General features: G+C 38.0%; 2 protein-coding genes across 2 annotated transcripts in view; one reads left to right on the top strand and one right to left on the bottom strand.

Annotated features, from left to right (window-relative positions):
• The first annotated feature begins 349 nt into the window (after nt 1-349).
• Nucleotides 350-822, top strand: LOC142170203 (uncharacterized). The gene is made up of 2 exons (XM_075232050.1): nt 350-728; nt 818-822. The coding sequence occupies exons 1-2, from the start codon at nt 350-352 to the stop codon at nt 820-822; spliced, it is 384 nt and encodes a 127-aa protein (XP_075088151.1).
• A 6,294-nt stretch (nt 823-7,116) lies between these two features.
• Nucleotides 7,117-23,911, bottom strand: part of LOC107788638 (protein DETOXIFICATION 27-like) — a 29,940-nt gene continuing 13,145 nt past the window's right edge. Inside the window, exons 5-8 of the mRNA XM_016610331.2 lie at nt 8,030-8,268; nt 7,810-7,928; nt 7,446-7,535; nt 7,117-7,335 (exon numbers count right to left, since the gene is read on the bottom strand). Of these exons, the coding sequence (XP_016465817.1) occupies nt 7,273-7,335; nt 7,446-7,535; nt 7,810-7,928; nt 8,030-8,268 (511 nt within the window). The 3' untranslated portion in view covers nt 7,117-7,272. The remainder of the gene's footprint in view (nt 7,336-7,445; nt 7,536-7,809; nt 7,929-8,029; nt 8,269-23,911) is intronic.

Raw genomic sequence — 23,911 nt, 5'->3', positions numbered from 1 at the left:
TCTTCTTCCATATCGGATAAAAATATTATGAATAATCACTATGTTATACTAGTCATTGATTATTTGTATTTACTCTCCATCTGAGTATGCATGTTGGTTCAATGGGACTAATATATGTTGAATGTTGATATTCACTTGGCTTAAATTAACAGTTTACTCTCCATCTGAGTATGACATGTTTAAGTTTATGGAGTGAAAATCTGTCATTATATATGTATATTGCAAGAATAGCTTCTTTCTCATCGAAATTTGTTGTTCAAGGTGCATAGATTGTATATATATAATGTGTTTTGAATTTTATACAAACTGATTTGATCTATTTAAATATTTAATGTCTCCCAGATTAACAATGACTGCTTTTAATCCCCTTACTGCCATTCTTACCCAAAACAAACTTGAGGGCCCAAATTATGTTGATTGGAAACGAAATTTGGATATTGTTCTAATTGCTGAAGAGTACAAATTTGTGCTCGATGAGGTGTGTCCAGAAAAACCTGGAGATGATGCCACAGATGATGAACAGAAGGCTTACCAGAAATGGATTAAGGCTGATGAGATGGCGCGGTGTTACATTTTGGCATCCATGTCGAATGTTCTGCAACATCAGCATCAGTCGATGGAGTCTGCTTATGACATTCTGGAAAATCTCAAAGAAATGTTCGGAGATCAGAATCGTGCGGCTAAGCAGACTGCCATGAAAGCCCTTCTGAATACCAAAATGGTTGAAGGTTCATCGGTCAGGGACCATGTTCAAAAGATGATGAGTCTTCTGAATGAACTGGAGGTCCTTGGAGCTAACATTGATAAGGACACGCAGGTTGAAATGATCTTGCAGACTTTGCCTGACAGTTTTCAGCAATTTCGCCTGAATTATAACATGAACAAAATGGATTTGTCCCTTGCGAAATTGTTGAATGAGCTGCAGTCGGCAGAGACTATTATCAAGTCCCAAGCTCCTCCCGTGGCATTGAATTTTGAGGCAGGTTCTTCTTCTAAGCCGAGAGGCGGGCAGAAAAAGAAAAAGGCTCAAAAACCCTCTGTTGGTGGCGCGACTGCTGGTGTGAAAAAGGCTAAGGGCAAGTGTTATCACTGCAAGCAGCCCGGGCATCATAAGAAGCAGTGTCCAACTTATCTGGCCAAGCTGAAAAATAAACCAGGTGATTTACATCTACTTGTCGTTGAAACATTTTTAGCGGCTGTTTCTACCATGTCATGGTGTGTAGATTCGGGAGCCACTAATCATATCTGCACTTATTTGCAGGGGTTTCAGGTAACGCGGCGGCTAAGTAAAGGAGAAATCAATGTTTATCAAGCAGACGGTTCAGTAGCCCCAGCTTTAGCATTAGGAAATATTAGTATTTCGTTTGATAGTGGTAGAGTTTTAGCTTTAAAAGACACATTATATGTACCTTCCGTTAGAAGGAATTTAATTTCGGTTTCTAGCGCTATGAGAGATGGTTATGATTTTAATTGTCATGACGTTGATAAATGTGTTATTACTCATAATAAGCGTTATCTCTCTTCGGCTACATTGATTAATGGTCTTTTTGTTATTGACTCTATTCCTAAACCGTTACCACCTAAAGAACTGAATAATGTTGATTTACCAAGCAAGAGAAAACGTTCTTCTGAATTGAGTGAAACATATTTATGGCACTTGCGTTTGGGTCATATAAATCTGAACAGAATTTCCAGGTTGGTCAAGGATGGACCTTTAAGTTCATTGAAAGTGGAGGCACTACCAACTTGTGAATCTTGTTTAGAAGGGAAAATGACAAAACGAAATTTCCCCTCAAAAGGAAATCGGGCAAGTGATAAATTAGAATTAATTCATTCTGATTTGTGTGGTCCAATGAATGTCCAAGCAAGAGGTGGTTTTGAGTATTTTGTGACTTTCACAGATGATTACTCAAAATATGGATATATTTATTTGTTGCGTCGAAAGTCTGAATGTTTTGAAAAGTTCAAAGAATTCAAGACTGAGACTGAAAAGCGACATAATAAACATATCAAGACACTACGATCTGATCGTGGTGGGGAGTACCTCTCTACAGACTTTATTGGTTATTTATCAGAATGTGGAATTACATCTCAATTATCTGCACCTGGAACTCCACAACAAAATGGTGTAGCTGAAAGAAGAAATAGGACTCTTATGGAAATGGTTAGATCAATGATGAGTTATTCCGATTTGCCTTCGTCTTTTTGGGGACATGCCTTAGAAACGGCGAATTATGTTCTGAACTTAGTTCCTTCAAAGTCAGTACCCTTGACCCCTACAGAATTGTGGACTGGGCGCAAGCCTAGTCTGCGGCATATTCGAGTTTGGGGTTGTCCGGCACATGTGCTAAAGGGGAAAACGGATAAATTGGAGGCAAGAACGGATGTATGCGTGTTTATAGGTTATCCAAAAGGGACGAAAGGTGGTTTATTCTATTGTCCTAAAGAGAAAAAGGTAATTGTTAGCACAAATGCTAAGTTTCTAGAAGAGGACTATTTGATGAACCATGTTCCTAGAAGTAAACTCGTTTTACAGGAACTCAGCAAAGGAATGGAAACTCAGTCATCTGAAAATCAAAACGACCATATCCAAATCCCGGAAGTCGATTTTGACATACCATTGCACTTTAGTAGTGGGAGAAATGTCAATAGACTTAATGTACCACAAGAACAAGTGCCCACAGTCATACTACCACAAAGTAGTGGGAGTCATGTTGAGCAGACTGCACAACAGGAAGAAGTCGTTGATATCCCTGTGGATAGCATGGAGACTCAGGTTCCTGATGATGTTGTGGTTCAACCACAAAATCAACGTGATGTAGTTGCAACTGATGTAGTGCGTAGTCGTAGTGGGAGAGAAATAAGACAGCCAGTTCGTTACACGCTCTTGGGAGAATCATATGATAGGATCCCTGAGGAGCCTACCTCCGAACCTGTCAATTACGACCAAGCACTACATGATAAGGATGCCGATAAGTGGGTTGCTGCTATGAAATCAGAGATGGAGTCTATGTACTCTAATCAGGTTTGGGATCTTGTAGAACCAACTGATGGGGTTAAACCCATTGGATGCAAATGGATCTATAAGAAAAAGAGAGGTGTAGACGGAAAAGTACAAACTTTTAAAGCAAGGCTTGTAGCGAAAGGGTTTACTCAGAAAGAAGGGATTGACTATGAGGAAACCTTCTCGCCGGTAGCCATGCTTAAGTCTATAAGGATTCTCTTATCCATTGCTGCTCATTATGATTATGAGATTTGGCAAATGGATGTCAAGACAGCTTTCCTTAATGGAAGTCTTGATGAGTGCATCTATATGATGCAACCAGACGGTTTTATGGAAAGTGGCAAAGAGCACATGTTGTGTAAGCTTAAAAGGTCCATTTATGGACTAAAACAGGCATCTAGGGCATGGAACACTTGTTTTGATAAGGCGATTAAAACTTTTGGTTTTGATCAGTGTCTTAACGAATCTTGTGTATACAAAAAGTGGGATGGGAACAAAGTGGCATTTTTGATCTTATATGTAGATGACATACTGCTCATAGGAAATAATGTGGGCATGTTGAATTCAGTTAAGCAGTGGTTGTCCACACATTTTGATATGAAAGATTTGGGAGAAGCGGCTCATATCCTTGGGATCAAACTCTTGCGAGATCGCAAGAAAAGGATATTAGGCTTGTCCCAAGGTCTTTATATTGATACAATACTCTCCAGGTTTAGCATGCATGATTCCAAGAAAGGATTCCTTCCTTTCAGACATGGAATTTCTCTATCTAAAGATCAGTCTCCTAAGACTGATGAAGAGATAGAAAAGATGAAGGCGGTCCCTTATGCATCAGCTGTGGGGAGCCTAATGTATGCTATGTTATGCACTAGGCCTGATATCTGCTTTGCTGTTGGCGTTGTTAGCAGATTTCAGTCTAATCCTGGGAAAGAGCATTGGTCGGCGGTTAAACATATAATCAAGTACCTGAAAAGGACTAGGGATTACATGTTGATCTACCAATCGGATGACCTGGTACCTATTGGGTATACTGATTCGGATTTCCAATCAGACAGAGATTCTAGAAAGTCTACTTCAGGTAATGTGTTTACTCTTGGAGGTGGAGCCATAAGTTGGAGGAGTATCAAGCAAACTTGTGTTGCTGATTCCACCATGGAAGCCGAATATGTGGCAGCCTCTGAGGCAGCCAAAGAGGCAGTTTGGCTCGGTAACTTCCTGAGAGAGTTGGGTGTGGTTCCTTCGATTCAAGTACCAATTACGCTTTACTGTGATAATAGTGGTGCGGTTGCAAATTCAAAGGAGCCACGAAGCCATAAGAGGGCAAAGCACATTGAGCGTAAATATCATTTAATTCGTGATATAGTGCAGAGAGGGGATGTAGTGGTCACCAAGATTGCGTCAGAGAACAACTTGGCAGATCCGTTTACTAAGAGCTTACCACAGAAGACTTTTGATAAGCATGTAGAAGGAATGGGTGTCAAAATTGTAGACGCATGGTTATTAGTCTAAGTGGGAGATTGTTAGAATATACTATAAGCCATGCGTATTGTTATAGTATTCTTTATGAACAATTATTTATTTACTTGTTTAAATTCAATAAAGTTTCATTTTAAATAGATCATGTGTTGGTTTGTGCGTCCATTGCTTACATAGTAGATGATTTAGTGTATAGAGTTTAGCTTATACACGGAAGATTAAATCATCGGTTCTTGTAAGACATAAAAGTTAATGTTCACAATCTAATGATGGAATTGGACAAATCATCGGAATGATTGTAGCACAAGATTAAATATAATTTATCTTGATTATGGGAATGGTTTAATTCCAACTTCTTGTGCTAGTACATTTTGTATGTATTGAACGGATCAAGTAGAGATGAGTATTTTATACTGACTTTATAAAATAATTTCTCTAGTCCATTTAATGTACTTATACTCTTAATCCTGATATAATTATTATTAGCTGTGTATGTCACTTGTTGTTTTGATTTATTAAAAGGCGAGATTCTTTCGCGAGTCAATAAGCCTGATAAATTGGATAACAATGATATACATTGGCGAAGTAATAATTAGTTGATGGAATCCATGTCTCAATTTTGAGATTGATGATACTCCTTTATGAAAGCTTATAAGTTTTCATGTGTAAACCCGGCCGGTGGATTTTGTATCCGACACATGAAATAAGTTAAGTGTAAGTCTAAAGGAAGTAATCAATAAATTAAATAGTCAGTAATTTAATTTGATTGATTAGTATCTGAATCTTAACATGGGGAGTTAAATAAGGTTTTATGGAAGAATTTCGAAATTGAACTAAGGAGTGCAATTACGAATTTTTAGTGGAATAATTCGTAATTTATTATGATGGAAATTAGTTTCAGAATTTCGAAATTAATATCATAATAGGAAGCCTTGTTAATTAAATTCTGTGGTCCCTACTGTGCCTAAATAATAGAAAATAGTGGAAACTGTTACTTAGTGGGAAAGAAAACGTGGAAACCGTCCCTTAGTGGGAGAAGGAAACCTAACAGGTTTTGAAAACGGTTTTGACCTAAAAAACGCAGCTATATATATGGATATAAGGGCTGGACGTTTTTTTGATGATTCTGACTGCGGTTTCTACTAGAATTTTGCCCACCCAAAATTCTCTTTTTTTCGGTTATTGTTTGGGTAACACAGTAGAAGACTGTGGAAAGCTGCTAGTGTGTTTTCAACTGAGGAACTGGAGAACGACCTAGATTTGTTGTGTTTACGCTTCAAGAGGTAATCCTAAAATCTCCATGCGTACTAGTTGTTTAGATTACATGTGAATAAGATTCTGTTATTGCTTCCGCTGTGGTATATATTCCATCACATACAAAAGTTGGAGTAATCCTAAATTACATGAATTCCATTACATGGATTCGTGCAACGTCTTAATACCCATATTCCTTTACAATATAGGTATATGTATTAATATTACATAGATTAAAAATACTAAATTACAAAATTAAAAATAAACCAAACTTTATTTTGTCAAAAGAAATTGAGAATATACACTATCTACAAATTTACAATATTTCAACCTAAGCTTTTTTTTTTTTTTGGTCGAACAACCTAAGCATTCAAAATAGCCACTGCATTACTACTCTATGCATATTTTACTTGCTCCAAACGATCACAAATATTATATTAAATTTTTCAAGAGAGAGCAAACCGTTGAATACATGCCATTTTTCTTAAGTTCTCGTGCAAGTAGGGATCTATATAATGATTGCCTCAAGTTCAACTACTTAGAGATCAAATATACGAACATATAGAAGGTTCAAGGGCATTCTTTTTTCAAGTGAGAAACAATTCGAGCTCAGGACTTGATCATAAAGTCAAGGCTAGGCTGTTTTTCCACCATTAGTTTGATAATGTCATAAGCATTATGTTCCTTCTTTAATTATTCCAGGTTTAGTTGTCATGACCCGCCACATCATCATGCCACGTAGGTGTCACTTGGTATATATTTTTGACATATGGAAGGGTTACATAAGTTAGGGAAAAGATCTTGGTGGAATATCCTAGAACTATGCAGAATTTCCTTAAAAAAGCTCTAGATATTTATGCATTTGTAGGAAGGTTCTAGAGAAATATAGAGATTTCCTTAGGAAGACCCTAGAAACCCTATAGAATTGTTAAGAAAGTCCTTAGAAGAATCTAGATGTGTAGAATATTCTAGAGAAGGGACTTAGTTGTAAATATGGAAGGACTTGTAGAACAATTATTATTTACATACTAGCCCCTATGTGATTAGTATAAATAGGGGGCATTCATTTGTAATTCATCAACCAAGCAAACAATTCAAGTTCTCTCTAATACAAAGCTTCCTTTAACAATTCTCTTGTGTTCTTTCTTCCATTCTCTTAGCGATCTTGAGTGTAGTAAGGTTGACTTAACATAGCAAGAACGTGATCAAGTTGTGCAAGATCGTGAGCGAGTTGTCAAGTGCCGCACGTGTACTTAGTTAACAACTAACGACGTGACATTAGTGCTCTCTTTTTCACAAGGGTGAAACTAAAACGTTGTTGAGAAAGTTGAAGTACGCCAAACTTTTGAGCTTGTCATATTTGACTTACTACTCACTGAATCTTGATTTATCTACAATGTTCACTGAACAAATTACCCTTGCACAAAACAGCATGATTATTGCTTATTCTTTATGCTTAAAGAAGAAACAGGGTAGGAAACAAAACAAAAATAGAAGGTGTCACCGACTCAACGTTGTCTAAAAAAGGAAATGATCATCTAGGATTGACTAGCTGGAGGTGGCTCCGACCACTTTTGCACATGCATTCTAGCTTTTTCAGCCTGCCAAGAAATGCACAACAATATATAATTTTTATTGTTAAGATGAAGGGTTTTGATAAAATTGAAAAACAAGTTCCAGAGTTTTGCATTTTCCTAGAAAAAGATATTACCTCATTTTCCCAATCACAACGATACGTTATAAAAGCCAATATTATCGTCTGCAAAGCTGTCCCTCCAAAAATCATTCCTGCCCACATGCCCTGCAATTTCCAATTTTCATATATAAGCACAAAAAACTCTAATAAAAATTGTCATTCCGCAACGTAGATCCACACCCCAACGGAGAAAAATAAGCACAAAAAATAAAAACAACTCATTTATTTTCTTAAGACTTAATATATAAAAGAATACATGGTACGATCTGAAAAGTATTTACAATATATTACTCACAAAATAATTACTAGTAAATTCCTATTATAAATATTAATTTGTTAATTTTGTAATATGATTTTAAAAAAAAGGAAACCGACATACCTCAAGACCAGTGTTGAGAACCATACCCATAAGAAGTCCAAGAGGGACCCCAACAAGGTAATAGCAACCTAGATTAATACAAGCCACTTTTGATTGCCATCCTGCTCCAACCGCAACACCTGTAACAGATAATGCATTTCTCTATTAAAATTCTTTAACGCAGACAGTACATAGAATTTAAACTCATATTTTACTTCGAACGAAAAAGAAAGGTAATTACCGGATAAAACAGGTTGAACACTGTTTAGAAGAATAGTAACGGCAAGAAGGTAAGATATCTTCTTGACAGCATTTAGGACATCAAGGCTTGATGAGAAGATTAGAGCAAATTTATCTTGATATATCATTATTAATACACAAAAGATTAACCCAATCACGGTGGATTGTGCCACTGATACCACTGTTGCGAATTTTGCTGCCTTTCCTCTTCCAGCACCTAGTTCATTTGCTACTCGCACTCTGAAAATAAAAAAATAAATTACCCCCCCCCCCCAACAAAATAATTATATGGTGAAGTAACATCAGCTTCCTCACTTGTACAACAGTACAAGTAAGCAAGCGAATACTCCCTCCGTTCCAATTTGTGTGATGATGTTTGATTGGGAACGAAGTTAAAGAAAGAGCAAAAGACTTGTAAAACTTATATGGTCTAAAACAATCCAAAAAAAATTTTGTGGCTATAAATCATCTTATTAAGGGTAAAATGGGAGGTTTATAATTAATTATTACTAAATTTTAAATTGTATTATTCTTTTTGGAGGTGACTAAAAAAATGGTGTCACATAACTGGGATAGAGGGAATATATACCAACATGTATATATATATCAAGCAAGCCTAACACTTTTCAACTTAATAGGATAGTCCAAGTAAATAGTCATCAACTTAACCAAGGTCCAGTAAGGTACTTAAATGTTTTTTGAATGCTTATATATCTATACTATATTAAAAGCACGAAGGCCCTTAGCGGAATGTCGTTCGTCTTTTTTACCCTTTAAAAACAGATTTCACACTAGACAAAATAGTCATTTAATTATTTTTCTAAAATTTAGGACTTTAAAATTAACTAAAATTTTTGCTACTTGTGATGACCCAAAAGGTCATCACTTGTGTTGCAAGTGAATTCAGTATTCCGAGGCCTAAAAACCTCCTTTTTACCCCACCCTAATTTACGTGCGTGGTCCGGGCCTATATCCGGAAAGCCTTATATGTGAAAATATGAGAAATAGAAATTCTAGAGTTAAAATTTGATTATGGTTGACTTTGGTCAATATTTTGAGCAAACGGACCCGGATCCGTGTTCCGACGATCCAAGGAGGTCCGCAGTAAAATATGGGACTTGGGCGTATGCCCGGAAATGAATTCCGAGGTCCCAAGCCTTAGAAATCAATTTTTGAAAGAAATTGTTTCATTGAATTATCTAAGAAATAAAGAAAAGAATTAATATTTGAAACCATTGTTGTCGGGCCCGTATTTTGGTTCCGGAGCCCCGTACAAACTTGTTATAGTATTTGAAAGATAACTATGAAATTTTGTGAAAACGAAGTTTATTTGACGTGAGTTGGACTTCCGATTGAAGAGTTATGAACTTTGAGAGTTTTTGATAAAAATGTTGAGTTTTGAGGTTTAATTCATGATTTTACATGTTATTTTGATGATGTGATCGCACGAGTAGGTCCATATGATATTTTTGAGTTAGTATGCACATTTGGTTTGGAGTCCCGAGGGCTCGGGTGAGTTTCGGGTAGGTTCCGGGGTGTCTTAGGCTTAAAACATGGCTATTGGAGGTTCAGAAAAACTGCAGCTCTATGAACCTGCTAGTGCGGTCCGCATTGATTTTGTGTTGTCCGCACCGGTGACTGTGCGGACACAGTTAATTTTGTGCGGTCAGCACAGGTTCACTGGTGACTGTGCGGCCGCAGTTGATTTTGTGCGGTCCGCACAGGAAGTCTGAGAGGGGTACATTAAGACGGGATTTTCAGTTATTTTTCAAAACTGCAAAAACATAAGAGGCGATTTCTCAAACAACCCTTCTTCTCCATAACATTGGTAAGTGATTTCTAACTTGTTTTCTTCAACATTAACATCTTTTCACATGATTTTAACTCAAAATCAATGATTTTCATGTGGAAATTGGGTGTTTTGGGTAGAACCTAGGTTTTTCAAAAAAATGGGGATTTGGACCTCGATTTGAGGTCCGATTTCAAAACAAATCATATATTTGAGTTCGTGAAGGAATGGGTAATCAGATTTTGGTTCGAACCTCGGGTTTTGACCATGTGGGCCCGAGGGCGATTTTTGACTTTTTGGGTAAAACTTTAGAAAACTCATTTTCATGCATTCAAATTGATTCATTTAGCATTTATTGATGTAATTAAATAACTTGTGACTAGATACGAGCGAATTGGTGGTGGAATCAAGGGGTAAAGCTATAATTGAATCGTGAATTGTGTTCGTGGCATCGAGGTAAGTGTTTGGTCTAACCTTAGCTTGAGGGATTAGGAGTCGAGTCCTATTTGCTATGTGGTAATTGTTGAGTACGGCGTATATGCATGGTGACGAGTATCTATACGTTGGTGTCTAGCATGCCCGTGAGTCTTATATTGTGATTATCATGACTTCGTTGTATCTTTCATGCCTTGGCAATGGTTTCTACTTGTTGTGTAAAGTTTGTGGAAGGAATTGTGATCTACGAACATTGAGGAGCGTTGGCTCAAGTTGTATAACAAATTGTTAAAGTATAAGTGATAATTGAACCTCTAGAGCATTGACTCAAGTTGTGAAGTGAATTGTGAAGCAAAAGTGAGAAAGATAAGAGATCATTATGTTGTCGCCCTTGCCGTGCTATTGTTGATTTATTCGTTATCTCCCTTGCCGAGATGTTGAGGTTATTGATGATGTTCTCTTGCCGGAATTTATTTGTTGAATTGTTGTTCCCTTGCCGGGATCGTTATTGCAATTTCATTTATTCCCTTGCCCTATTGTTTGTGATTGTTGTTTGGGTGAGGAAGAGAGTTAAAGCACGAAGGGTGATGTTGTGCATTATTTGTATTGTGAGGAAAGAGTGTAAAGCACGAAAGGTGATGTCGTGCCGCACGATGTGCCATTCCGTACCGATTTTATTGATTATATGGTGAGGAAAGAGAGTAAAAGCACGAAAGGTGATGTCGTGCACATTTTTTATTATATGATTGCTTTGGTGAGAACGAGAGTAAAAGCACGAAGGGTGATGCCGTGCATTTATTGATTTCTGATTCTTTGTTGATATCCGAGTTATGTTGTTTCTTTTGTTTATTTGATGTCTTTCTCTTCGGAACTGTTATCTCCCCCACAGTATGTTCCCCCTCCCATTTTGTTTGGTTATTTTTGTACTTCTTTCTCGTTGTATATATTTGAACTGCACAGGTTATTTGGTAGTCTGGTCCTAGCCTTGTCACTACTTCGCCAAGGTTAGGCTAGACACTTACCAGCACATGTTGTACTGATACTATATTCTGCACTATGTGTAGATCCCGGAGCAGCTTTTAGACCATAGTGTGGAGGCTACCTTCAGTCCACGCGGAGATCCAAGGTAGACCTGCAGGTGTCTGCAGGCCCTAGCGTCTCCCTCTATCCCTATTTCCTGTTTCATTTTCCTTTTATTCAGAAACAGTGTACTGTTATTTCTTCAGACTTTGTATGTAGCAATCTTAAACAATCTGTGACACTGTGACACTAGGTTTTGGGTAATTTAAAGCTTAGTTAGTTGTAATAGATATAGATTTCAGCTATTTTAACTGTTATCTTCCGCGTAATTATTTAAAGTTCCGATGCTTTTGCGTTATCGCCTTATAATTGTTAAAAAGAAATAATTGGATGATGAGATAAGTAGTTAAGGATTGACTTGCCTAGCTCACATTAGTAGGCGTCATCACAACTCCCGAGGGTGAGAAATCCGGGTCGTAACAAGTTGGTATCAGAGCTCTAGGTTACATGGGTCTCACAGTTCACAGACAAGCTTAGTAGTGTCTGAGGGATCGGTACGGTGACGTCTGTATTTATCCCTCAGAGGCTACAAAGTTATGAACAACTTCACATTCATTCTCTCCTGTCGTGCGATTTGGTTTCTCAATGCTAATTGAATTTCTACTCTGTTCTTTCGTAGATGGCGAGAACACGTGCTTCCTCATCCACTAACCAGTAGCCCGAGCCCCCAGCAATAGCTCCCACGAGGGGCAGAGGGCGAGGCCGTGCTAGAGGCCGGGGTAGGGGCAGAGCTCAGCCCCGAGCAGCAGCACCAGCAGCGGAGCCTCAGGTTGACTTTGATGATGAGGTTCCGGCCCTAGCAGTTCCGGTGGGCCCAGCTCAGGTCCTAAAGGGGTTTATTGATACCCTAGTTCTTCAAGATGCTCTGGTCCGTCTGGTGGGCCTCATGGAGAGTGTCGCCCGAGCAGGCTTGCTTCCTCTAGAACCAGCCTGAGAAGAGGAGGAGCCCAGACTCCTGCTACTCGCACTCCAGAGTAGGTAGCTCCCCAGTTTCATACTCTAGTGGTTCAGCTAGTTAGAGCAGTTCAGCCGAGTGTGGTAGCTCAGACCGGCGATGGAGCAGTTATGTGTACCGATACTTTGTGGAGGTTGGATAGGTTCACCAAGCTTTTCACTACTACTTTCAGTGGTGCATCTACTGAGGATTCCCAGGATTATCTAGATAGTTGTCACGAGGTTCTTAGGAATATGGGGATAGTTGAGACCAATGGGGTCGATTTTGCCGCTTTTCGCTTATCTAGATTCGCCAAGACTTGGTGGAGAGATTATTGCTTAGCTAGACCAGCCGGATTGCCAGCCTTGACTTGGGAGCAATTACGCAGCTATTTCTGGAGAAGTTTCTCCCCATCACTTAGAGAGAGGCCTATCGGAGGCAGTTTGAGCGCCTCCAGCAGGGTTCTATGACTGTTACCCAGTATGAGACCAGATACATCGACTTGGCTCGTCATGCTCTTATCATACTTCCCACCGAGAGAGAGAGAGTGAGGAGGTTCATTGATGGACTTATTTAGTCGATTCGTCTTCAGATGGCTAGGGAGGCTGGGAGTGAGATATCTTTTCAGGAGGCGGCCAATATGGCCCGGAGAGTTGAGATGGTTCTGTCGCAGGGAGGTGGTCATGGGTCGGATAAGAGGCCCCGTCATTCAGGCCGATTCAGTGGTACCTCGTTTGGAGGTAGAGATTCGTATGGTAGAGGCCATCCTCCTAGGATTTTTCAGTCGGCACTCCAGGTTTCTCATGGTACTTCAGGTGGCCAAGGTCCTCAGATGCAGTATTATGATCAGCAGTCCTTAAGTGCACCACCTACTCCTATCAGTGCACCACTCGCTTCAAAGTTTTCAAGGTGGTCATTCAGGTCGTCAGGGCCAGCAGTCTCAGTAGCCGAGGGCTTGTTACACTTGTGGTGATATGGGTCACATTGCTAGGTTTTGCCCTCGAGCACCGAGTAGCTCTCAGCATCAGGGTTCCCGTGCCATGGTTCAAGCACCAGGTGTTCCACAGCTCGCCCAGCCAGCTAGAGGTAGGGGTAGAGGTGCTAGAGGTGGAGGTATAGGTACTAGAGGTAGAGCTCAGGCCACTAGAGGTGGAGGCCAGCCAGCAGCAGGCCGTCCTAGAGATGTAGTTCAGGGTGGTGAGGCCGAGCCCCAATGTTATGCTCTTCCAGCTAGGCCCGAGGCTGAGGCTTTCGATGCAGTTATTACAGGTACAGTTCTGGTTTGTGATAGAGATGCTTCAGTGTTATTTGATCCGGGGTCTACGTACTCGTATGTGTCCTCTTATTTTGCACAGTATCTGGTCATGCCTAGTGATTCTTTGAGTGATCCTGTTTATGTGCCTACGCTGGTGGGTGATTCTATTGTGATAGATCGAGTCCATCGTTCAAGTATATTTGTGATTGGAGGTCTTGAGACTCGCGTAGATTTGCTTCTTCTGGACATGGTTGATTTCGATGTCATATTGGGGATGGACTGGTTATCACCTTACCACGCTATCTTGGATTGTCATGCTAATACTGTGACCTTAGCCTTGTCGGGTTTACCTCATTTAGAGTGGAGAGGGACTCCTAGTCATTCTACCCGTAGTGTCATCTCTTATGTAAAGGCTCGGCGTATGGTCGAGAAGGGGTGTTTGGCCTATTTGGCATATGTTCATGATTCTAGTGCTGAGGTTCTTTCTATTGATTTTGTGCCTGTTGTTCATGAGTTTCCTGAGGTTTTTCCTTCAGACCTGCCGGGTATGTCACCCGACAGGGATATTGACTTTTGCATTGATTTGGCTCCGGGCACACAGCCCATTTATATCCTGCCGTATCATACGGCCCCGCCTGAGTTGAAGGAGTTGAAGGAGCAGTTGCAAGACTTGCTTGATAAGGGTTTCATTAGGCCGAGTGTTTCGCCTTGGGGTGCACCGGTGTTGTTTGTTAAGAAGAAGGACGGCTCGATGAGAATGTGTATTGATTACCGATAGTTGAAGAAGGTTACAATCAAGAATAAGTATCCATTGCTGAGGATTGATGATTTGTTTGATCAGCTTCAGGGTGCCAAGATATTCTTGAAGATTGACTTGAGATCTGGCTACCATCAGTTGAGGATTAGGGCATCCGATGTCCCTAAGACAGCTTTCCGCACTCGGTACGGGCATTACGAGTTCTTGGTGATGTCATTTGGGTTGACGAATGCCCCAGCAACTTTTATGGATTTGATGAACCGAGTGTTCACGCCTTACTTGGATTCGTTCGTGATAGTCTTCATTGATGATATTTTGATCTATTCCCGCAGCCGGGAGGAGCACGAACAGCATCTTAGAGTGGTTCTTCAGACCTTGAGGGATAGTCAGTTATATGCTAAGTTCTCGAAGTGTAAATTTTGGTTGAGTACAGTTGCATTCTTGGGTCATGTTGTATCAGTGGAGGGTATTCAGGTTGATCTGAAGAAGATTTAGGCAGTCAAGAACTGGCCTAGACCAGTATCAGCTACAGAGATTCGGAGTTTCTTGGGGCTGGCAGGCTACTATCGTTGGTTTGTGGAGGGGTTTTCATCCATCGCAGCACCGATGACCAGGTTGACCCAGAAGGGTGCCTAGTTTAGATGGTCGGATAAGTGTGAGGCGAGCTTTCAGAAGCTCAAGACAGCTCTGACTACGGCACCGGTGTTGGTGTTGCCCACAAGTTTAGGGCCATATACAGTTTATTGTGATGCATCTCGTATTGGGCTTGGTGTAGTGTTGATGCAGGATGGCAAGGTCATTGCTTATGCTTTGCGGCAGTTGAAGATTCACGAGAAGAATTATCCGGTTCATGATTTGGCGTTGGCAACCATTGTTCACGCGTTGAAGATTTGGAGGCATTATCTATTGGCGTGGCATGTGAGGTGTTCACGGATCACAAGAGTCTGCAGTACTTGTTCAAGCAAAAGGAGTTGAATTTGAGGCAGAAGAGGTGGTTGGAGTTGTTGATGGACTATGATATCACCATCTTATATCATCCGGGAAAGGCCAATATAGTGGCCGATGCGTTGAGTGGGAAGTCAGCCAGTATGGGCAGTCTTGCTTATATTCCGGTCGGTGAGAGACCGCTTTCTTTGGATGTTCAGGCTTTGGCCAATCAGTTAGTGAGGTTGGATGTTTCTGAGCCCAATTGTGTGTTAGCTTGAACGGTCGCTCGTTCTTCTTTATTGGAGCGTATCCATGATCGGCAGTATGATGATCCCCATTTGTGTGTCCTCCTAGACACGGTGCAGCACGGATGTGCCAAGCAACCTTAGGTGATGATGGAGTTTTGAGATTGCAGGGTTGCGTTTGTGTGCCTAATGTGGATGTGATTCGAGAGTTGATTTTAGAGGAGGCATATAGTTCCCGGTGCTCTATTCATCTGGGCGCCGCGAAGATGTATCAGAATTTGCGGCAGCATTATTGGTGGCGGAGAATGAAGAAGGATATTGTTGCATATGTGGCTCGGTGTTTGAATTGTCAACAGGTTGAGTACGAGCATCAGAGGCCCGACGGTTCATTTCAAAAAATTGAGATTCCTGAGTGGAAATGAGAGCGTATCACTATGGACGTCGTTGTTGGTCTCCCACGAACTCAGAGGAAGTTCGATGCAGTGTGGGTTATTGTTGATAGGCTTACCAAGTCAGCGCATTTCATTCCTTTGGCAATCTCTTATTCTTCCGAGAGGTTAGCTGAGATCTATATCCGGGAGATTGTTCGCCTTCATGGTGTGCCCGAGTCTATCATTTCAGATCGAGGTATGCAGTTTACCTCCCATTTCTGGAGGGCAGTTTAGTGAGAGTTGGACATACGGGTTGAGTTGAGCACAACGTTTCATCCTCAGACGGACGGGTAGTCCGAGCGGACCATTCAGATTTTAGAGGATATGCTCCAAGCTTATGTCATTGACTTTGGAGTCTCGTGGGATCAGTTTTTGCCTTTAGCAAAGTTTGCCTACAACAACAGCTACCAGTCGAGTATTAAGATGGCTTCATATGAGGCTTTATATAGTAGGCGGTGTCGGTCTCCGATTGGATGGTTTGAGCCGGGAGAGGCTCAGTTATTAGGTACGGATCTGGTTCAGGAGGCTTTGAACAAGGTTAGGATTATTCAGGATAGTCTTCGTACAGCTTAGTCCAGGCAAAAGAGTTATGTCGACCGCAAGGTTCGTGATTTGGCATTCATGGTCGGTGAGAGGGTATTGCTTCAAGTGTCGCCTATGAAGGGCGTGATGAGATTTGGGAAGAAGGGCAAGCTTAGCCCTAGGTTCATTGGCCCGTTTGAGATTCTTGATCGAGTGGGAGAGGTAGCTTATAGACTTCCATTGCCGCTGAGCTTATCACCCATGCACCCAGTGTTTCATGTGTCCATGCTTCGGAAATATCATGGCGATCCATCCCACGTGTTAGATTTCAGCATTGTCCAGTTGGACAAGGACTTGTCTTATGAGGAGGAGCCAGTAGCTATTCTAGACCGGCAGGTTTGTCAATTGAGATCGAAGAGTTTTCCTTCTGTTCATGTTCAGTGGAGAGGTCAGGCTCCTAAGGCATTGACCTCCTGACCTGGGAGTCCGAGTCCGATATGCGGAGCCGTTATCCCCATCTTTTCCCGACTCAGGTACTTCCTTCTTATGTTCGTTCGAGGACGAACGATTGTTTTAGAGGTGGAGAATGCGATGACCCAAAAGGTCATCACTTGTGTTACAAGTGAATTCAGCGTTCCGAGGCTTAAAAACCTCCTTTTTACCCCACCTTGATTTACGTGCGTGGTCTGGACCTATATCCGAAAAGCCTTCTATGTGAAAATATGAGAAATAGAAATTCTAGAGTTAAAATTTAATTATGGTTGACTTTGGTCAACATTTTGAGCAAACGGACCCGGATCTGTGTTCCGACGATCCCGAGAGGTCCGCAGTAAAATATGAGACTTGGGCGTATGCCCGGAAATGAATTCCGAGGTCCCAAGCCTTAGAAATCAATTTTTGAAAGAAATTATTTCACTGAATTATCTAAAAAATAAAGAAAAGAATTAATGTTTGAAACCATTATTGTCGGGCCCGTATTTTGGTTCCGGAGCCCGGTACAAACTTGTTATAGTATTTGAAAGATAACTGTGAAATTTGGTGAAAAACGAAGTTTATTTGACGTGAGTTGGACTTCCGATTGAAGAGTTGTGAACTTTGAGAGTTCTTGATGGAAATGTTGAGTTTTGAGGTTTAATTCATGATTTTGCATGTTATTTTGATGATGTGATCGCACGAGTAGGTCCATATGATATTTTTGAGTTAGTATGCATATTTGGTTGGGAGTCCCGAGGGCTCGAGTGAGTTTCGGGTAGGTTCCGGGGTGTCTTAGGCTTAAAACATGGCTATTGGAGGTTCAGAAAAACTGCAGCTCTATGTACCTGCTAGTGCGGTCCGCATTGATTTTGTGTTGTCCGCACTGGTGACTGTGCGGCCACAGTTAATTTTGTGCGGTCAGCACAGGTTCACTGGTGACTGTGCGGCCGCAGTTGATTTTGTGCGGTCCACACAGGTTCACTGCTGACTATGCGGCCGAAGTTGATTTTGTGCGGTCCACACAGGGAGTCTGAGAGGGGTATATTAAGACGGAATTTTTAGTTATTTTTCATTTTTCAAAACCGCAAAAACATAAGAGGCGATTTTTCAAAGAACCTTTCTTCTCCAAAACATTGGTTAGTGATTTCTAACTTGTTTTCTTCAAGCATTAACATCTTTTCACATGATTTCAACTCAAAATCAATGATTTTCATGGGGGAAATTGGGTGTTTTGGGTAGAACCTAGGTTTTTCAAAAATTGGGGATTTGGACCTCGATTTGAGGTCCAATTTCAAAACAAATCATATATTTGGGTTCGTGGGGGGAATGGGTAATCAGGTTTTGGTTCGAACCTCAGGTTTTGACCATGTGGGACCGGGGGCGATTTTTGACTTTTTGGGTAAAACTTTAGAAAACTCATTTTCATGCATTCAAATTGATTCATTTAGCATTTATTGATGTAATTAAGTAACTTGTGACTAGATACGAGCGAATTGGTGGTGGAATCAAGGGGTAAAACTATAATTGAATCGTGAATTGTGTTCGTGGCATCGAGGGAAGTGTTTGGTCTAACCTTAACTTGAGGGATTAGGAGTCGAGTCCTATTTACTATGTGGTAATTGTTGAGTACGACGTATAGGCATGGTGACGAGTATCTATACGTTGGTGTCTAACATGCCCGTGAGTCTTATATTGTGATTATCATGACTTCGTTGTATCTTTCATGCCTTGGTAATGGTTTCTACTTGTTGTGTAAAGTTTGTGGAAGGAATTGTGACCTAAGAACATTGAGGAGCGTTGGCTCAAGTTGTATAACGAATTGTGAAAGTATAAGTAATAATTGAACCTCTAGAGAATTGGCTCGAGTTGTGAGGTGAATTGCGAAGCAAAAGTGAGAAAGATAAGAGATCATTATGTTGTCACCCTTGTCGGGCTATTGTTGATTTATTCGTTATCTCCCTTGCCGGGATGTTGAGGTTATTGATGTTGTTCCCTTGCCGGGATTTATTTGTTGAATTGTTGTTTCCTTGCCGGGATCGTTATTGCAATTTCATTTATTCCCTTGCCCTATTGTTTGTGATTGTTGTTTGGGTGAGGAAGAGAGTTAAAGCATGAAGGGTGATGTCGTGCCGCACGATGTACCATTCCATGCCGATTTTATTGATTATATGTTGAGGAAATAGCGTAAAAGCATGAAGGGTGATGCCATGCACATTTTTTATTATATGATTGCTTTGGTGAGAACGAGAGTAAAAGCACGAAGGGTGATGCCGTGCATTTATTGATTTCTGATTCTTTGTTGATATCCGAGTTATGTTGTTTCTTTCGTTTATTTGATGTCTTTCTATTCGGAACTGTTATCTCCCCCACAGCATGCTCCCCCTCCCATTTTGTCTGGTTATTTTTGTACTTCTTTCCCGCTGTATATATTTGAACTGCACAGGTTATTTGGTAGTCTGGTCCTAGCCTCGTCACTACTTCGCTGAGGTTAGGCTAGACATTTACCAGCACATGGGGTCAGTTGTGCTGATACTACACTTTTCACTATGTGCAGATCCCAGAGTAGCTTTTGGACCGTAGTGTGGAGGCTACCTTCAGTCCACGCGGAGATCCAAGGTAGACCTGCAGGCGTCCGCAGGCCCTGGCGTCTCCCTCTATCCCTATTTCCTGTTTCATTTTCCTTTTATTCGGAAAGTGTGTACTGTTATTTCTTCATACTTTGTACGTAGCAATCTTAGACGGTCTGTGACACTGTGACACCAGGTTTTGGGTAATTTAAAGCTTAGGTAGTTGTAATAGATACAAATTTCAGCTATTTTAATTGTTATCTTCCGCTTAATTATTTAAAGTTCTGCTGTTTTTGTGTTATCGCCTTATAATTGTTAAAAAGGAATAATTGGATGATGAGATAAGTAGTTAAGGATTGGCTTGCCTAGCTCACATTAATAGGCGTCATCACGACTCCCGGGGGTGGGAAATCCGGATCGTGACACTACTAATCTTTCCTTATTTGAATTATGTAAGGACCTAATATTTAGGAATTTAAAATTAATAAAATTTTACTTATATAAAATCTTTCCGAAGATATATTTTTCATATGAATATTAACTTGCACGTTTATTTACTTTGACGAATGATTTCTCTTCTCTATTAATGAGATGTGTTTGAAAGCTCTTGATTTTTGAGTCGATTTGGATTTCAACAGTTCATGGATCACGATGCTAAGGCTAAGCTCCTTTTTTCCCGTTGTACACCATCGTTCTTTCTTTTATCTTTATAAATTCTACTTTGGTAGTGCTATAAACAAAAATTTGGGTACAATTGACCAAATAACTTAGCTAATATATTCTAATTAAGCTTTGTATCATAATAAATTACTCAGGTATTATAATCTACATCCTACCATGCTCTGTCTATCGATTTATTTTTTTCTATTTATTTATAGGTGAACGTTTATTACCAACAACGATATAAATATATTTGAAATATATACCTAATAAAAATTTTCATATCTTAAGATATTTTTCTAATATTTGAGAAGAAAGTTTGCACGTATACAGAAACTAGATATTTATGTAATTTTTAAAAAATTTAGAAGCATTAGTATAGGGTACACAATGCGCGTACCCTAAAACCAGACCCGTTAAAATTAAAATTGAGTTAAACTATAAGAATCTTCTATTATTCAAAACATTAGAAATTATGAATTAGAAAAATTCTATATGAGACAAAAACACAATGACTTTGGAAGCACCAAAAATCCAAAATTGACATGCTAATGATTTTTTAACTATTTGGAAAATATAATTCTATTGAATAAAGTTATTTGTAGTTAATATTTGAAAATTATGATGAAATAATGTTAAGAATTTGAACTAACAAAAAATAAGTTATTGTCTTTAGTGTTGAGAATAAATAACTAAGTCGTTAAATTAAATTATTTAGCAGAAGAATTCAATTTAATTATTTTTCAAATTTACTATATAAGTAAAGTTATTTGTTAAGTTGATAAAATTCTTAGCGTACATAAATTTGTTTTCGTAAGAAGAGAATTACTGGTGAAAGAAATAAGAATAATAGAGCAAAATTTATAATATAAAATTAAGAGTCAAATTGATAACAATGTAAATTTGAAACAATAAGGATGAAATAGTAGATGAAAAAATATATTTATAATGAGTTATCATTTATTTTTCTTTCGTACTCAACGAGTAATCAATATGAGTAATCAATTATGAGGATATATATGTGGTCATTGTAAAACTTTTTTGATATATGATTGTCTTCATTTATAGAGCTAATTAAAAGGGAACAATATTTATTATTTTCAGGAATTTTTCTTTAATTTTTATTTTATAATTTATGTATAAATCAAATATATCGTCTAATAATATTTACGTGTTTTGTTTAAATTGTGTATTTATTGATATAGGTACACGCGCAAAGCGCGTACCCTGAGACTAGTATTATATTAAAAGCACGAAGGCCCTTAGCAAAATGTCGTTCGCCGTTTTTATCCTTTTAAAATAGAGTTCACACTAGACAAAATAGTCATTTAATTATTTTCTTAAGTTTTAGGTATTTAAAATCTACTATGTTTTGTTTACCAAACCTTTCCTTATTTGAACTATGTACAAATTCTTAATATTTAAAACTCTAAAATCTATTCAGATTTTATTACTTCAATTAAATACAAACGTATAATAAATACATAAAATTGATCATAAATATCTCAACTTTTATGCAAGTTACTTCACATATATAAACCAATTGAATGGAATAGTCATTAAAAGATAACAATACTTACGTAGACCTGTTGGTAATTAGAACTTTTGTTAATTGAATGCCTTACATTGAAATATATCTACGTTATGATATGTTTAGGAGGTTTTACGTAGGAAATGATACTTATCTATGATAAGTATCAACTTTATATCTATATCTATCTATATCTATATCTATACATACATACTATATTAAAAGCACGAAGGCCCTTAGCAAAATATCGTTTGCTTTTTTTGCCCTTTAAGAATATATTTTATATTGGACAAAGTAGTAATTTTAATTATTTTCCTAATATGTAAAAATAGTCAATTATTTTTCTAACATGTAGGGACAATCATTTAATTAAATGCCTAGTATTTAGGACTTTGATATGGAAAATCATATAATTATCTTTTTTTTTTTTTGTAAAAGTTTTTGTTTAAGAATCCTTGACGAGCTCTTTTCTTTTCGTTAAAACGTTTCAGGTTTAGTAGTGTTTTTCTTTTCTTTTCAGAACTTCTTTTCTTCGTTTAGTTATGTAATTTGGTTATTACAATGAGCTATAATAATTTATTCTTTTTCTAATCCGTCAAAAATAATTATATTTATTATTAATTAAAAAGTTAAATAATTTGCATTTTACTATTGAAAAGAAAATTGTTATTTTCTATAATATCACTTTAATCATTTAATTAATTCATATAATATTTATTATTAACTGTATTATATGTTGGATAAAATTGTCAATACAAGTAAAATATTTTTCTTGAAAAGAACTGCCGTAAGATAGAAAAGGGAGAATAAAAGAATAGAAAGTAGGAAACTTCCTCTTACTTGATATCCCCAATGACAGAGAAGGTAAAAGACAGTCCTTTTATAGTTTGCAGGGAAAGTAAATATTTTCGAAGGAAAAAAGTTAAAAGAATAAGACAATAACTAAGAAGGTCAAAATTTTCGTAGTTTATAAAGAAAAAAGAATAAGACAATAAGTAGAAAACTCATTAATTAATTTCCCTATTAAAAAAAGTCGAATTTTGTAGGTTAAAAAGGAAAAAGAATAGATAATAAGTAGGAAACTTATTCTTTAATATCGAAATTAAGGAGTGTAAAAAAAACAGTTAATATCCCAATTTTTATTTTCCATGAACACTTTCTTTTAGTTTTTTGGATGATCACTAATTTCATCTACCTATAAAAGACTGTTTGTAGGTCGACTTCTTAAATTAGAATTTTAAAACTATTTTCTTTTTGAAAAAGGGGTTAAAAACTTCTAAAGAAGCTAATATTTTATACTTATTATCATAATTTTTTGATAATAAGCCTTGAGGTAAATTTTTTAACGTTTAGACTGTTTCTTGAAGTTTTGTAATAATAGATGTTAAAAGTTCTTGCATTTTCTACATAGCTATCAATTCAAGTCTGTAATCTAAAAGATAAATAAATGTTTAAGTTTATATAACTAGAATAGATATTCTTGTAGTTTTTTTAATAAGTACTTTATTTGTATTTTAAACATATTACGTGTGAGAAATATATGTGTTTAACAAATTTATTTCGTGAGCATGTAATTGTTGTTTTATGAAAAAATCTGTAAAAAAAAAAAAGCGTTTACATGAAATTAGAAAGAATGAGCTTGAAATATTTAAGAATAGAGCAATCAAACTTTATATAGAAAGATATAACAAAGTAGTACAATTGAAAGTGTATATGGCTGAAGAATACATAAGAATTAAAATTAACATTATTATTGGAGATGCTAGGAATATGACTGCCACCAAAAGATTACAATCTTAAAATATAATTCACTAATAATTAATATCGGATCTTAAATATGTTTGCACTTTAATGATCTCTAATGTTTCTTCAATTGGATATAAGACTTGATCTCATTGACAAGGAGGGGTGGCTTTTTTTGTAAATGTTTTTTTCTATTTGAAGTCTAACTTTAGCTTTATCATAGGAAGATCCAAGCATTTCAAGGCTTTTTTTTTGGTCATTCTTCTATTTTTTTTTGGTCATTCTTCTGTTTTTTTCTTCTCTACCCCTTCGGGGTAGGGGTAAGGTCTGCGTACACATTATCCTCCCCAAACCCCATTAATAGAATTTTGCTGGGTTGTTGTTGTTGTTGTTGCTTCTATTTTTTCTTAGCTGTCCTAATACCAAACAAAAAGAAGTTCGTTCTACAAAAAAAGAAAATTGTTAATTAGTTGACATTGTTTGTGTCTACTGTCTTATAGAATGAACTTAAGAATATATATCATGCAAAAAAT

This window comes from Nicotiana tabacum, chromosome 16 (genome assembly GCF_000715075.1).
Source record: "Nicotiana tabacum cultivar K326 chromosome 16, ASM71507v2, whole genome shotgun sequence".
In the NCBI taxonomy this organism is placed as follows: domain Eukaryota; kingdom Viridiplantae; phylum Streptophyta; class Magnoliopsida; order Solanales; family Solanaceae; genus Nicotiana; species Nicotiana tabacum.
This window is presented reverse-complemented; position numbering and strand designations above follow the sequence as displayed.